The sequence below is a fragment of the Equus asinus genome, chromosome 20 (assembly GCF_041296235.1).
Source record: "Equus asinus isolate D_3611 breed Donkey chromosome 20, EquAss-T2T_v2, whole genome shotgun sequence".
Taxonomy (NCBI): domain Eukaryota; kingdom Metazoa; phylum Chordata; class Mammalia; order Perissodactyla; family Equidae; genus Equus; species Equus asinus.
Genome location: NC_091809.1, coordinates 59,827,047 through 59,843,383, shown reverse-complemented (window position 1 = coordinate 59,843,383; position 16,337 = coordinate 59,827,047). Strand labels below are relative to the sequence as shown.

Sequence of the window (16,337 nt, the reverse complement as noted above, 5' to 3'; positions counted from 1 at the left end):
TATACTCTCAATACCGGAGAAGGTTAATGTTAAAAGTGCCTACCACAATTTCCTTCCCTTACCAGCAAAACGAGCTCTTTAACATTCGAGTTCATACCTTAGACCAACTTTTTAATGGTTCATTTTTTTCTAGATTACTAAAGACATTTCCTTAATAGACACTCACAAAGGCCCAGTTAGAAAGGTTCCGTATTATTTCCTGAGGGGGCATCAGGTATCATCAAAATCAGAGACCCTCTTTCTCCTCAACCTTAAATTTACGGAAAATTTTAAACTTTCATCAGGCCTCTTGTGTCAGCTGTTAAGACTCAATCCTGCCTGGGTGGAGGTGCATGCTTTACTGTGGGTGCTGGTGGGTGTAGATTAGTCCAAAGATCAGACGATAAATGGAGAAGAGAAATAACAGGAGAGTGGATAATCCCCCCAACGAGAATGAGGCTGTGAACAAGCTTTGGCAAATTATCTGCATAATCATAACATATATGCCCTCACACTCCCACACGCATGCTCATACATGCATCTCTTGATCTCATTCTTTGAAATGAAAATCCACGACGGGAATTAGGTTTCTTAATATGTGTCTTCCCGTATATCAGCATTGTGATTACAGCCACCTTATCTTAAGAAAGACTTTGGAGAATCTGTCCAGCAGATATTAGGGGCTTAATAAATGAATTACTATCACAGTTTCAGAAAGCAAGATCTAAAAGAAAAATAGCTGGCTTAGTGGTTTAAACATTGCACTGAAAGTGACAGCTCATGACACCACATGATACTGTGAGCAATGCTACTAGGGCTCTCAGTGGCCCAGAAGAGTCAACGTTTGTTTGGCATTCATTTTTATAAAATAAATTTTCCCTTTCATGAAATATATCTACGTTCCAGTTTCTTTACTGTCTCAGTGCCAAATTGGGAGATAATATCAGTCAGGTGGAAGAAGAGGAAAATATTTATTTATAAATTTCTTTTATGCCACAGAAATGGTTACTAAAAATAGATGATATAAAATAAAATGGAAACCTTGGACTAAAGTTGGGTGCTCTCCTGCTTCCAACTAGACCCTATCATGGGCCTCAAGTGTTTAGCATTGTCACCTGCTTACAATCTGTTTTTGCTTCCTTCTTTTGAAGTTCAGCGAAACAAACAATGCCAAAGTGAGAAGTGAGAATAAAGAGGAGGTATGCAGAAGCAGAGCTTGGCAAAGAGCTGCACTCATTCTTCAACATGAGTCAATTAAGGATAGAAACCCAGTAGGTGAGATGAAGTGTGACCCCATGTGCAGTGATTAGATGACAGATGACACCTTACTCAGATCTGCTTACAATAACCCTCTGCAAAACAGGCATGGAAATTATACATGATCCACTTTGCATAAGAAGTATCTTCATGTCCTAGGTTGGATAAAAGGAATTAGCAATAATGCCTTTTCCTTTCAGCAGAACTTTCCTTCAAAGAGCCCCATAGTCGTGACCACATCCATTTGGCACAAAATCACAGAGTATTCAGGAATGCATTGGTACTCACATAACAGAGAGTCAGTTCTCCCCTCAGGCATTCCAAGTGGGTAGTTATGTATTTGGGGATGCTGTATCCACTCTTTTGGGCCACTAGATGTTCAGTTACTAAGTGCATTGAAAGGTCGGGATGTTTGGTCCCAGACACCAAAGAATGGGACTAATGAAGGAATGTTTCACTTATCATTTGGACAGTTCCATATCTTGAAGACAGTGTCAACCAAGAGTAAATGGCACCCCAGTGACCAAGAAGAGTCAATGGGCTATTGCAAACTTGCCTTTCATTCATTCTGCAAAAAGCTTTTTTCCTTCCCATTGAATACATTTGAACAATCAAAAGGAGAAAAGCATACCTGTAGTATTCATCTCCCACAAAGAAAAGAGTCTTCTGTGCATCCTTGAGATGGACAGCAGCATCTATTCGTTGCACATACCTTGGGAACCCAAAGTCATAAATAGTCCGAGGAGGACCTTGTATTTGAAATCCTCGTGTTATCCAGTAGTGGGGGCCTGAAAATGGAAATTAAAGTTTACAAAAACTCTGTACCACTTAGTGATGCACTTCACTCATGAGGATTTCTAGGCAGGATCATAACTGGGGCTAGTTTCTGGGGTATTTGCCATGGCTATAACCCAATAAGAGATATAAGCCTCTAACTATTCAATTCAGTGAAAGACTTAAAGTTTGTCCTAAAGGCAAAAATCCCTTGTGATACCTACAGAAATGAATAATGTTGATACAATTGTATCTTAACACAATATTTTCAAGATAGCTTTTCATTTATAATTTCATTTAAGTCTCATATATCTGTGAGAGACAGGGGGCAAGTGACTTGCAAATGCTATGATTCTTAACTTATATTGGCAAACTAGCCTTCTATTCTTATCCCTTAGGATCAAGAAAATATAAGCTAAAACTGATAGTTACCACTTATTGGATAACTCCCATTGGCTAGCCATTGTCACATCTTCAAGATTGATATTACTATAATTATTTTGCACAGGAAGAAATGAAGGCTCAGAACAGTTAGGTAACTTCCCAAAGTCACTCAGGCAGTAAAGGGCTGGAGCTAGAGATTGATATTGTGTGTGCTACCTTCTGGAATCACAGGTATCTCTCCATTCCCCATTGCTTCTGAGCATGGCATAGCAGCAAAGGTATTGTTCTCCTCATTGGGTTCCATATTGGCTTTTTTAATTAGAGGCTCTCCGTGGGGTATGTCATGTCACTCTGAGCAGAAGTCCTGGGGTCAGGAACCAGGTTTCTAGCTCCCCGGCCACTGAGACTTGGCAGTTTCTCACTAGGTTAAAGCTTTGGCTCTGAGAACAGTTTGATAGTCATCGTCATTCCTGTCATTGTTATAATACCATTGAGTGGCATTTCATACCCAACCTGAGGAGGAGTGACCGGAACACACTTCATGATCACTCAACAAACGCTGTTAGCACTGGATGTTCCAAACACAGAGGGCACTGCCCCCTGCCATTTCTTTCTTTGGGAAATCTGTGGGGTACCTTTAAAGAAGTAAGCAGTGCCCCTGTCAGCCACTTCGTAAGCTGCATCCACGTTAGACATAAGCTGGGGGAAGGAGCTGGTAATCATGCTGGGCCGGATCCCTGCCGCCAAGTGAATCTGCCGACGCCAGAAAATCCTATTGGGCAATCCAAAAGAAATCAAGATCAAAGGTTGATTTAGATCTTTAATTGAACTTGGACTGAACTGTACTGCAAGCCACACTTCAGAAGCCATTGCTGAATGCCACTTGCCCTTGTCTTGTTTTTAAGGAGAACATGTTTTTTGACCTCAGTAAACAACTTCTGTCTTTTTATTTTCTTCTTCTTCTTCCTTTTTTTTTTAAAGATTGGCACCTGAGCTAACAACTGTTGCCAATCTTCTTTTTTTTCTGCTTTATCTCCCCAAATCCCCCCTGTACATAGTTGTATATCTTAGTTGTGGGTCCTTCTAGTCGTGGACTCTCTTTTCATTTTCTTAGTATCTCTGCAATCCTCTTTCCTTCATTTGTTTAAGGATGTTCAAAACATGGACGAATATGACAAGGAAATAACATCAATGATGTACACACTTAAGCTATGCTCCTTCCTATTCCAAATGTCAATTAATACAAATTTCCCTTTCCTATTCTGATCTTTCAAAAATTAAAATCTCATGAACATAAATATGATCCAAGTGAACACTATGAGTATTATATAAATGAACCAAAAGTTTGTGTTGGGAAGCGCTAATTATTCCCAGTAAAAAAAGCAAAAACATTAACAATTATAAATAATCATGTTGCCTATATATGCATCTATCGGAATTGTTTGTGTCTTTGAACCTGATGGCTAGTTAACAGAAAATCTGGTAGACGCAAATTAGCTTAAGGTTTAACAACTCATCCATCTACTTATCCTATATTATTTCCGTAAAATTGTGGCAGTATACACGAGGGTACTGGGCTGAAACTTTGAATATCAATGTGGTCATTTTGAATTTTGGAGAAGAAAATCATTTTTGTAAAATATGATTAGTTTACTTGACTCCACAGAAGCTAGAATCAATACATAAAATTGTGGAAGGGGAAACTGTAGTGAAGTTTTGAAATTTAATTTTCTGTGTAGTTAGTGTAGAAACTCCTCAAATCCTACATTGAGTTTTTCTATTCGGTTAATTTAACAAATATTTATGGAGCACCTATCAGCAGGCACTGGGGTAGACCTCCAGGATGAAACACTGAACAGAACCCAGGCCCTGCCCTCGAGAAGCTTTTGATCTAGTAGTAGAGACAGATGGGTGATTAGGCAATTATAATTCCGAGTGGTTAGTGTTACAGAGAATGAAGCTCAGAATGCTCTGTGAACACAGAGCATACCCCACAGGAGTGATATCCCGTTGCATTTAGAGATTTGGTGAAGGTGTCCCAGTGAGGCAATTTAAGCTGATGATGAAATCTAAAAGAGAACTCTGCTGAGAAGAGAGAAATATTTCTTCATGTTTCCTAAGCAGCATGATGATGCAGCAGGAAAAGCCCATTGTGTTTTAGAAGACGTAGGCTAGAGTTTCACCTCCACTGCTGACCAGCATCTCTGAGCCTCAGTTTCATCATCTCTTAAGTGCATATAATAATGCCTAGCATATCTCATGAGATCATTATGAGGACCAAATGAGATAATGCATATGAAAGATCAAATGAGGTAATGCACTGTAAAGTGCCATATGGCTAGATACCGTTCATTTAAAAAGTTATTTGCCTAGGCCTTAACTACCCACCGACTGGGCACCCACAATAGATAACACACAGGGTGGCAGGAGTCCATTTAGGGTTCACTGCCTCACCCCGGGCCCCAGACATCACAATCTTATCTAGGACATATGTATGAACAGATGAAAAACTGAGACCCAGAAAAGCTGATGGGCCCAAAGCTTCTTTGGTAGTTAGAGGCAGACAGAGGAGCATTAGACTCCAGCCAGCTGTCTGGATTTTCAGCACATACCATAGTATTTTACCTACTGGCTCATTCTCAGCCTTGTGATCTCTGGTCTTTGTTTATAACTTGACCCCTTGTCCAGTCAGACCTAGCCTTTTCTGAAGGCAAGAGGGACTGCTTTCCCCCTCTCCTTTCTCTCCACCACCACAAAATGAGCACAGGTTTGGGTATCCAGAAGAATTGGGCAATGAAAATAGATACACAGATCACATCAGCAGCCCTTAATCTTATCTTTGATCAGGAGCGTAAAACAACGGATTAATTGGGAATCTGATAAGGAACCCAAGAAGCAAGTGTTTTCCAATTAATTCAGTTCAACAGTTAGTTCTGAAATATGGACTGTGTTCATGTCACTATGCTATTTGCTTACTAAGGCACAAAGTGTGCATTTCAGGGGATTTTAATGGTGGGGACAAGGAAGTGAGGAAAGCAGGTAAAAGGAGGAGCAGACACATCCTCCCATGATAACTAGGCTCTGTCTGAATTACATCTCTGATAAGGTACAGCTGACTTCCAGCTGCTTTCTCCTTGGGCACCCTAAAGCTAGGATAATTTTCTTTCATTTCTCACTAAAAAATCAGCAAAATGACTCTAGGCAAAATTAAACCCTTCCTTTCATTTGAAGTGACAGTACACTGATGTCCCGAATGATTCAATATGAAAGGTGGTAAAGTGTAGTTATTAAGAGTGCAGGCAAACTGAAAATGTACCTCTGGAACTTTTCACAGATAGCAGAACCTTAAATTCCTTACTAAACAAACCTTGATTTAGGACATTGTGGATATCGTGAGGACTAAATTGAAGTAGAGTCGTCATTCTAAATCAAGAGTGATTTTGTGCCCTGGGGTACATTCTGCAAGGTCTGGTGACAATTTTGGTTGTCACAACTGGGAGTGGGCAATGCTATTGGAGTCTAATGGGTAGAGGTCAAGGATGCTGCTAAACATCCTACAATGCGGGGGACAGCCCAACACAACAAAGACTGGCTCAGAATATCAGTGGTGCCAAAGTTAAGAAACCCTGGTGTAAACACTGTTGTGACATATTATAGTGTGTACACTGTATACACTGTATGCATAAGGTAGAAATAAACACTACCCATCACTTATGTAAAGTATCACAAATTCCAACAGAATTTGTAATCATGAAAATTTTCAATATGCTATTGAAGAAAAATTATGTCTGGTGTGTAACAGAGCAAGAGAACACATACTCAGAGAACTTACAACCTTAGAGCTATAGATTATAATAATAAATGAATTAAAATTGACAAAAAAAAGAGTATAGCAAGTAACTCCCAGTGCATCTGTAAAGGGATTTAAAATAGAAGCAAAAAAAAAACCCAAAAAATATCTATGAGCTTGTTGGAAAAGAATAGCTGCAAGATGTATTGAAACTGGTAATGAAAACAGATAAACAGATCACATCAGTAGTCTGTAATCAGATATTTGATAAGGAGGGCAAAACAATGGAGCTTGTTGATATTATAGACCTGCTGATTAGATATTTACTGCACTGTTGACTTCTGTGTACCCAAGAGCCAATGCCATGCCTGGCACATGGTCAGGGCTCAATAAATACTTGTTGGCTAGATAAAATGGGTGCCAGAGGGTTGAGTGGAACTTATTTGATCATCGATTTTCTTATTCTCTGAAATTTTCTTTCCCTCTTACTAAAGAACAGCAACTAATCCATCAAGTTAGCGATTAAGTCACTGGTAACATTCACTCTTTGCCAGTCTGGTGAGTTCCTTGGGGCAGGGTCCTCTATTATTCATCTTTTTATCCTCGGGTGTAGCTTCGTGCCTGGCACAGTAGGGACTAAATCTATGTTTGTTGGACCTTTGTTCTTTTTTTGTTATACTCAGCCATCTCTACTCCCCACCTACCAAAGCCCATCCTATTAGTCTTTCATTTTCAGTAAGTGCCTTCATCTCCTATTTGCTGGGCTGTCAAGGTAATTCAGCTCGAGCTGAATGGGAACCTTCATTTTCCATCCTCTTCAATCCCTTACTCTCCTTGACTCTCGTCTTCTCTGTCATCCTTTCCCTAGTTTCAAGGGGTAGAGGTGTCTTTCTTCTTTCTATCTTTTGTGGCTCACAGTTTGAATTGGTACTCATCTTTTCTGATATTGGGCAATGCAGTGCAGTCAGAGAAGCAAGGGATGCTTGAGACTTTGTTTTATCATTGGATATGTGACCTCATATGAGTCAATTTTTCTGAGATTCAATTTCCTTCTGTCAAATAAGAGAATAATAATAATATCTGTGCTAATACTTCAAGGGTTCAATTGAGATAATGCATAGATAATGCATAGGAAAGTATTTTATAAATCTTGGACTACTCTTACAATTATTTGTAGATACTTAAAAAAGATATATTTTCATCTTACAAATTTATTAATTGATAATATGCAAAACTTAAGCGGAGTTTACCAATGGAGCTAAGTTTCCTACTAAATTTATCTCACTGATACAAAATTTTTGTCACTAGAAACTTTGAGGTACAAACTATCATGTTATTGTCTGAGAAGACATTCATTTGGGGGGACCACTAACTAGGGCTGCTTGTATCAGAAGGGCTGCTTATTTCGGCTTTAGAAGCCAAGAAATCAAACATGCAGCATTCATCTCACTGAGGCCAAGAAAAATACAGCTTATAAAATTAAAAACCCATGTGTAAACAGTAGTTAAAAATAGTCAAAGCTGTGCACAGTGTCCTTGAATTAAGTATTTATACCCATCTGAAGAGCCTATGGGGATCCATATTTATAAGCCATAACCTGCGAAGATGTAAAAGGCCCCGTCCTTAGACGGAAGGAGGGCGTTCAGAAGAAATGACAATGAGTCAGGGATCTTAGTACACCTTCTGCCTCTTTATCTGAATTCTTAAAACATAATAGAGAGTCAGTCTAAGTAAATTACAATGTCATTTGTTGGTTTTCAATGATGCAACCTTATACCCAGAAAAAGACACTCCCCAAGGAGACTGCGAAGGAGGAACTCTTCCTCTTCAGTTGTGCGGGCTTTCCTCAAGCCCATGGAACCCTGGGAAAGGCTAAATTCCAAACGTCATACCTAATAGTAGTGGTTACTGATTTTTTTGGCCCTCCTTCCCATAGTGCTTTGCATTTCTTTCTCTATTGGTTCCTTTTCAAGGTCTTCAAACACACCCAGATATTTCCTATCTTGAAAAATCCTCAGTCGACCCTGCTGCCTCTTCCAGCTATTATCTTAACTTACCTCCCTTTGTTATTAACAAGATTCTCAAATGAATGATCTATAGCTACCATCTCCATTTGCTTCCCGCCATTTGCTTTTTCACTCCACATGATCTGGATTCTTTTCTCACTACTCCACTGAAACTACATTCTTTAATTATCTTGGCCAGTCAGTCCTTCTTCAGTCCTCAGTTGGGTGACCTTGGCAGCATTTTCCACTACTGATTGTTTAAAAAAAAGGAATCTTATTCTCCCTGATTTATTTATTGTTGTAGTTGGTTTTCAAGTCTTTAACTGCCTCCTCCATGTGGGAGATTCCATACCTATGACACCTCCACTTGTGACCTCTCCCCTGAGCACTAGCTTATTTCTATAAAACTCCACTAGAATTGTTATCACCTTAAATCTGACACATCTAACACTGAGTGTTTCTTCATGTGTCCAACAAATCTTTTTGATTTTCCTGTCTATGTGAATGATGCTTCTATCTTTGACTCTTCCTTTTCCATTGTTCTCCTCATTAAATTAATATCCAAGTCCTGCTGGTGACTCTCTCAGAATGCCTCTTACATTTATCCTTTTCTTCAATTCCTATGTGCATAACCCTTAAAAATGTCTTTCTTTGCATTCTAACCTAAGATATATAATCTCTTTCAAAACATGACAATTGGCAATTGACAGACATTTTTAAATAATCTTATTCTGAGAATAAAACAGAATGTGGAGAAGCCTATCAAATATTTTTGGGAAACCTGGATAGTCTAAGAATATCGTCCTCCTTGTGGCTGTTTATCCAACCTTCAGGCCAAGGGCCTGGGAGCACAGGAGTAGCCCTGACGTGTTTTTTCTACTAACTCAAATGCATACCTGTCAAAAGGCACAAGTTCATTCAACTCATTGTTAGTGCTTCTCTTGGTAGTTCCATTACATAGCCAGAAAGTTTTCTGTACGAGTGATGGGATCGACTCTGGACTGGGAGTCAAAACACCCAGATTGCAGTGGAGCTTCTGCTAAACTGAGACCTGAGTTTAGATTTCTTGCCTCTAACAAAGGATTTGGACATGATCAACCTTTACGCTTATTCCCTTAGTAAAACATTATTCTTCTTCTGAGGTTTATAGCTGATTGTGGTATTCTTGATTTTATTCTTAAAATTATATTGTGCAAAACCCAGAATAATCTGAGAGACGCAAATTTAATTTTGGTATGGCTGTAATTCTGGTCATTTCCCTCTTCTCTTCCCTAAGTGCCTAAGGAAATCTGAGATAGCATTAATATTTTGTCATCTATTACAAAGAACAAATGTGAATTAAATATATGTATGACTTTCAACTTATTATAGCTAAAGTTTATTTCTCTTCAAACAGAACATTTGAATGTACCAATGTACCTTTATACACTATGAAGAATATGTAACAATCTCATGGTGACTTTAAAAGTACCACATTCCATCTTGCTTTGAAAACAAACCATGTGGTTATTACGTCCACAGTTTGAAATGTCTTAACAGATTATGGTTGGTGATGGGGAATTCCAGGCTGGCGGGTGGGAGAGCACAGACTGGGAGCTCTTTCATAATGGCCCCCAGGTTGCCATTATAACTGTGGCTTGAAAGTATTCTTTGTTCTTTGTCCAGGCTTAGCAAGCACTTTGGGACTTTTGGGGACAGCCAGGAAGGGATCAGAGCCATAGAGTCATGGGATTCTAGCTCTGGATGGCATCATAGGAGGTGGGAGGACAAGGTTATTAGAAGCATGGGCTCTGGCATACCATAGTAGGGGTGGAGGTACCAGCTCCACCTCTCACTTGCTATGTGATCTTGAACAAATTGTTTATCCTCTCTGTGTGTTGTAAGAAGAGAATAATAATCACACCTCACAGGGCCATTGTAAGGCTTTGATAACAGAATCCTTAGACAGTAAGTCCTGAACACATTAAAGTCACTATTAATGTCAGACAACACCTCATTTTAAAGAGAAGGAAGAGAAGTTCAAGGTCCCATGTCAAGTTAGTAACAAATCCTGTGCCAGAAGGGGACCACTCCTGACTCTCGGTCCTCCTTCTAGCCCTTCCTAGTTCTTTGGCATTACCTGCCCTGCCACAATAGCTCATCAGGTCAGAAATGGGAGAAGATGAGAAGGTGATGACCAAGCAGAGACATGTTGGGCAGCCACCTGTCTTTCTTTAATCCCCCCCAACTAACCACTCATTTCTAAATGTCTCTTGCATCTCTGCCTCCCTATTCTGTCACCACTCTCAGTTTTTATAGTCAAGACTTTGTCAAAAGATGTGTCATCTTCAAATAGTCCTTTGTAATTGCTAAATGCTCATAGTTTGATAAGTAGAGGTTTTTTTAGATTTTTCTTTTTTTGCTTTTCTAAGAAAGCAATTATAATTGCATGAAACGGTGAAATATCTTTGACTTCACTCTCTCCTTTGCCCCATCACAACCACTGATAATTAACAAAAGAATAAGCTACCTGCTACACCGTCGCTAGCATGTCATTTCTTTATCACTGAACGAGTACTATATGCACTCATTTGGGCAGTGCAGAATTTGAAAATGTTATCCCTCAGATGAAGCAGACCTTAGTTAGCTTGGTGTTCCAGGCTCCTCCTTCTTTGTGCCTTGCCTATTGCTCCTGGGGCAATGCCTACCAATTCTGTTTTGGTTTACTTTTTGGTAATCATCAATAAAATCAAGCCAATAATCAATGTCTTAATAGAAAAGAATCAATAAAAATAAATAATGAAAAATATCTCAAGTTGTTTCTAAGGCTTAACCCATTGTACATATTTTTGATTCCCACTGCTAAATATAGTAAGTGCCAATTATTGAGTGCTCACTATGTGTTTGGCATATTACTTGTGGCGGCTTGCCCGATCACTAAGAAGAATGGCTAGAATTTAAACCAACTTAGTCTGACACCAATCCTGGGTTCCTGGGCTCTGCTCTAATTTGCCTTTGAAAAGTGGATGTCCATCTACTGTTGAAGATTTAGCTCAACCTCTTCCTAATTTTTAAAAATTAGAAACAATCTAGATCTTCATAAGTATGGGATTGGTTAAATAGTAATGATGTATCTATTCATAGGAATAACATATACTTACATAAAATGAAGATGAAGATGAAAATTCATCAACACGGAAAAATGAGCTGTTGATAAACTAAACTAAGAGAAACTAAAAAAAGACAGATTTAAACTAAAAAAAGTTTATAAATCAGCATATCTAGTAAAATTCCATTTTTGTGGACATCCCTGTACCCCCTCCAATACTTACAATATATCCCCCCATCCAGAGAAAAATCTGGAAGGATATACAACAACAAGTTTAACAATGTGATTGCTCTGTGTTATGCACTAAGAAAAAGAAAACCACAAGCCCAAAATGGCATCACTCATGCTAAAGCCCACAATATGAAACTTAGATGTAACATCTGGTCTAATTGCAGTTTCAACCTCTCGCATGAATGTAATCCAGTCTGGGATTTTCTGGTCAAGCACTGGCAAGGTGATCTGTCACATAGGCCATCTCCATCCTCAGAAGAGGAAGGGGTGATCTGAGTGATAAAACCCCCTGCTGTTTCCTTCCCCCAAAAGGGGATGGCCTGGCCTAAAAATAACAATCTTTTGTTTTCTTTTGCTAATAGCTCCCTTGCCATGCCCTTCTTCCTATAAAAACCTTCCATTTTGTACAACCCCTTGGAGCACCTTCTGCATGCTAGATGGGAGGCTGCCTGATTCACTAATCATTTAATAAAACCAATTAGGTCTTCAAATTTACTTGGTTGAATTTTGTTTTTTTCAACAGGGCTAAATGTTTGATTCCTCCCAAAATTCATACATTGAAGCCCTAAACCATAAAGTGATGGTATGATGGTATTCAGATGGGACCAGTGTGAGGTAAACAGCGTTAGATGAGGTCATGATGGTGGGCCCCTGGACTGATGGGATTAGTGCCCTTATAAGAAGAGACACCAGAGAGCTTGCTTTCTCTCTCTCTCCAGATGCACAGAGAAGAGCTCATGTGAGCACACAGTGAGATGGCAGTGCTTTTTGAATGTCCTTATTCCTCACGTAACTGTGAGGTATGCAGGGGGAGTATTGCTCCATCTCCAGCCACTAAAACAGTGCTTGGAACACCGTACGGGCTCAATGAATACTTTTCCAATGAAGAAAAAAGCATAAAAAATAATGTCACACATGCACATTTCTGAGCTACCTCTGCCTATTCTGGTGCGATTGAATTCTGTCCCCAGTAAAGGGAGAAATGGAGGTGAGTATAGGAAAGTTTCTCTTTTCCTCCAAGGAAAGAGACAATTACAGTAACCAGTGTCATGGAGACAGCAGCCATGCTCCCTGTGAAGCCAGAGTTTGAGGAGAAAAGGAACTGTTTAACTTAAACTCATCAGATTTCCAACAAATCTTCATAGTTAATCTTAATCCTGATTGCATTCTGCCAATTGGACTTCTAGCTTCAACTGGTAAATTCGCCCAGTTTGGCGTTTACCCGAGACTTCCCTTAGCCAGAGAAGGCCCAGTGCCAGTCTCAGCTTTACTTCGCCCAAGAACAATAGTTGTAGCTTGTGTCTTTTTATTAATTTGTTTCTACCCATTGATAGAAAAGAATAAAATTATTCAAACATTAACACTTTATCTAGGTGCTATTACCACACTATTTACAGCAATCTGAGCTCTCACAGACATTATGACATTAAAAGGATTGCTGCCTTCTCTACTTCAAGCCAATTAGGCCTAATGGTTTCTATTGGCATTAACCAACCATACTTAGCATTCCTTCACATCTGCACTCATGAATTTTTTAAAGCCATTTTATTTACATCCTCTGGGTCTATTCTTCATAACTTAGACGATGAAGAAGACATTCAGAAAGTAGGCATCTTATTTAAAGGTTTACATTTTCCTATAACCTCACTTATTATTGGAAGCCTAGCTCTCACAGAAATGCATTTCCTTACAGGCTCTTACTCCAAAGTCTTAATCATCAAAACCACTGACATGTCTGTGATGTTGTGATTTATAATAACAAATATATATTTGGTCTTTGTCCTGGTTTCTGGCACAGTGCCCTTAAAACCCTTGGAATTTTCTGTGATGAGAGCAACAAAGGTGTCTTTTGTTATGTTATTGAGGTGACTTTTGGAAAGCACTTCAGGATGGGGGCTGATCACCAGAGGAACCAACCATGAGATTAGAGAGTTGACACTTTCAGACCTGACCCCTTGACTTTCAAGAAGGAGAGAGGGGCTGGAAGTTGAATCAATCGCCAATGGCCAATGATTTAATCAATTTTTATGTAATGAAGCCTCCATAAAAAAACCCACACATTGGAAGTGGTGAGCAGAATTATAACTCTGGATCCCAACGCCTGAGCCCTATTAATGACACTCATTGCCACTTCCCTAACAGTGGTCTACAGCACTCCAATTATTTTCTTCTCACTTATACTACAACCTTGTTTCTCCACTCTAATTCTAATGAATGAAAGTAATCCTCTCCTAATAATTCTATTAAATGCATTTTAATTAGAAGCATTTCCACTGGGTTTTTTATTTCCAACAACTAATCTACAAATAAGAATACCCGACACCTAAAATTAATAGCTGTCACCATAACCCTCTCAGGTTTCATTCTAGCATTTGAACTTAACCTTATAACACAAAACTTAAAATTTAATCTCTTTCCCACCTATATAAATTTTCCAACCCCCTCGGTTTTTTTTCCGATTATTACTTACTGCCTCTCACCATTCAGCAATCTTTCAGCAAGCCAAAAACTAGCATCAGTATTGTTAGACTTAATTTGACTAGAAAATTTATTACCCAAACCTATTTCCTATTTCCAAATAAAAACTTCCACATTAATTTCAAACCAAAAAGTCTTAATGAAATTATATTTCCTTTCTTTCCTTATTACACTAATTTTAAACTTACTTCTATGTAATTTCGATGAGTAATCACCATAGCAATAATAATAATAATAATAAATAAAGAACAACCAGCTACCACCACTAGTCAACTCTCATAGCTAAAGAATGCAGATATTCCTATAACATCTTCACTAAAAACCCCAGCATTTCCAGTACCATAAATTACTCCATCTCCTATGCTATTAAATTTATTTATTTATCTATCTATCTATTTATTTATTTTTAGGAAGATTAGCCCTGAGCTAACATCTGCTGCCAATCCTTCTCTTTTTGCTGAGAAAGACTGGCCCTGAACTAACATCCGTGCCCACCTTCCTCTACTGTATATGTGGGACGCCTGCCACAGCATGGCTGTCCAAGCAGTGCCATGTCCACACCTGGGATCCAAACTGGCCGAACCCCGGGCCGCCGAAGAGGAACGTGTGCACTTAACCGCTGCACCACCGGGCCGGCCCCTGTGCTATTAAATTTAAATACCAACTCCACCTCACCATTCTTTACAACTCACAGAACTACTAAAACTTCTACTAATAATCTCAAAAGAAACATTCCTAAAACAACAATATTAGAAACTCAAACCTCAGGGCATTCTTCAGTAGCTATCTTTGTAGTATAACAAAAACTTACCAATATTCCCCCTTCTCTGCATTATCTGATAGCTAACTGACAGTTGAAAAGTCAGTAAGTCCTGAGAAAGAGGGATTTAAGAGTGCTGACTTTGGAACCATCCACCCATTTATCTATTCATCTGGTCACTCATCCAGCCATCCATCTGTCCATCCATCCACTTATCTGTCCCTCTATCCAACTCTCATTTCCAAATAGTTATTGAGCATCCCCATGTGCTCTCACTAGGGATACAGTGGTGAACAAGGGAGACATCAGAGAAATCTGGGCTGGTGTCGTAACTCAGTCACTTAATGAAACTGAGTCACCTTGTCAAAGTTACTTGCTCTCTTTGAACTTCTTTCTTAATCTGTAAATTGGGGATTCTAATCTTTGCTTCACAGTGGAAAGGGTTAGAAGAAATACAGTGCACCTACGGAACACACTTAGCCAGCACCAAGAGCATAGCAGATGCTCCACAAACAGTAGTTTTGGCAGTTCCATATCTCCCTAAAGACCTGTGCCTCCCACCCTTCTGCCATACAGGACAGTATTTCTGTGTGATCTTCACACACGGCAGCAACAGGTCCCTCTAGAGCAATGTGTGGAGCTGAGGCCTGATAAGGATTGGTGGCACTGTCTTACCGGTCCCTGAAGAACAGGAGCTCCTTTCCCAGCATTGTCACAGCATCAAAGGATGAGCCGGAGTCACAGAGGTCAGGGATGGATGGATTACGAGGTGGGGCGTGGGGCATGGTGGGCTTTCCCAGGAATGCTCTCCGAGGTCCTAGGATTCAAAGTGACTTGGTCAAGATAGTACCAGGAATCTAGAGTCTGTGCTCTTCTTCTCTACAGACCCACTTTCCCTGCATATGACAAGGTGATAAAGAGCATGGCTGTTGATGGCGGGCAGACTTGGGTTTGAATTCGGGCTTCACTAGTTCCTGGGCTGTGTGATGTGGGCAAATAATTTAACCTCTCCAAGCCTCAGTTTCCTCATTAGTAAAATGGGAGGTGGCAATAATAGTACCTATCTCAGAAAGTTTTTGTGAGAATTCAATAATGCCTGAGAAGCACTTAGTAGAGTGCTTGGCAGATGGTAACTCTCCAAAGAATGGTAGCTATTATTTTATCATTCTACACAACTTCCTTGATCGCTACAGGTGTTCCAAATTAGAAACGTATTTTCAAAGTTGCCACTGATTATTTGTCTAATTTAATTCTTTGACTCAATAAGATTATAACCGTCCTGTGTGTTTTCATATTATTTTTGTCCACTTCTGGGCATCCTACACTGTGCAGAGCCTTTTACCAGGCATCCAGGAAAGACTGAGCACATTCTTGTGGCATTGAAGTACCCTGAAGGTGTTTGCTATTGAAAGGCATCTTCTGGGCGATCCTCTTGTAAAACAGGGACCCGCTGCTTGGGAAAGATGCTGGTGAGTTTTTATCTCCCACAGTGCATTCCTGAGGACTATCTGCCAGCTACAGGAGAACGAGCTGGGGCTGCCTGAGCCGCTGGTCCTGGCAGGTCCCTGCCCTTGATCAAGTCTTGCTGCA

General features: G+C 39.7%; 1 protein-coding gene across 1 annotated transcript in view; it reads right to left on the bottom strand.

The window, feature by feature from the left end:
* The window catches only part of MMP20 (matrix metallopeptidase 20), a 47,647-nt gene that overhangs the window by 14,492 nt on the left and 16,818 nt on the right, over positions 1 to 16,337 (bottom strand). The window contains exons 6-8 of the mRNA XM_014860010.3: positions 15,423 to 15,564; positions 3,030 to 3,166; positions 1,868 to 2,024 (exon numbers count right to left, since the gene is read on the bottom strand). Coding sequence (XP_014715496.1) covers positions 1,868 to 2,024; positions 3,030 to 3,166; positions 15,423 to 15,564 — 436 coding nt within the window. The remainder of the gene's footprint in view (positions 1 to 1,867; positions 2,025 to 3,029; positions 3,167 to 15,422; positions 15,565 to 16,337) is intronic.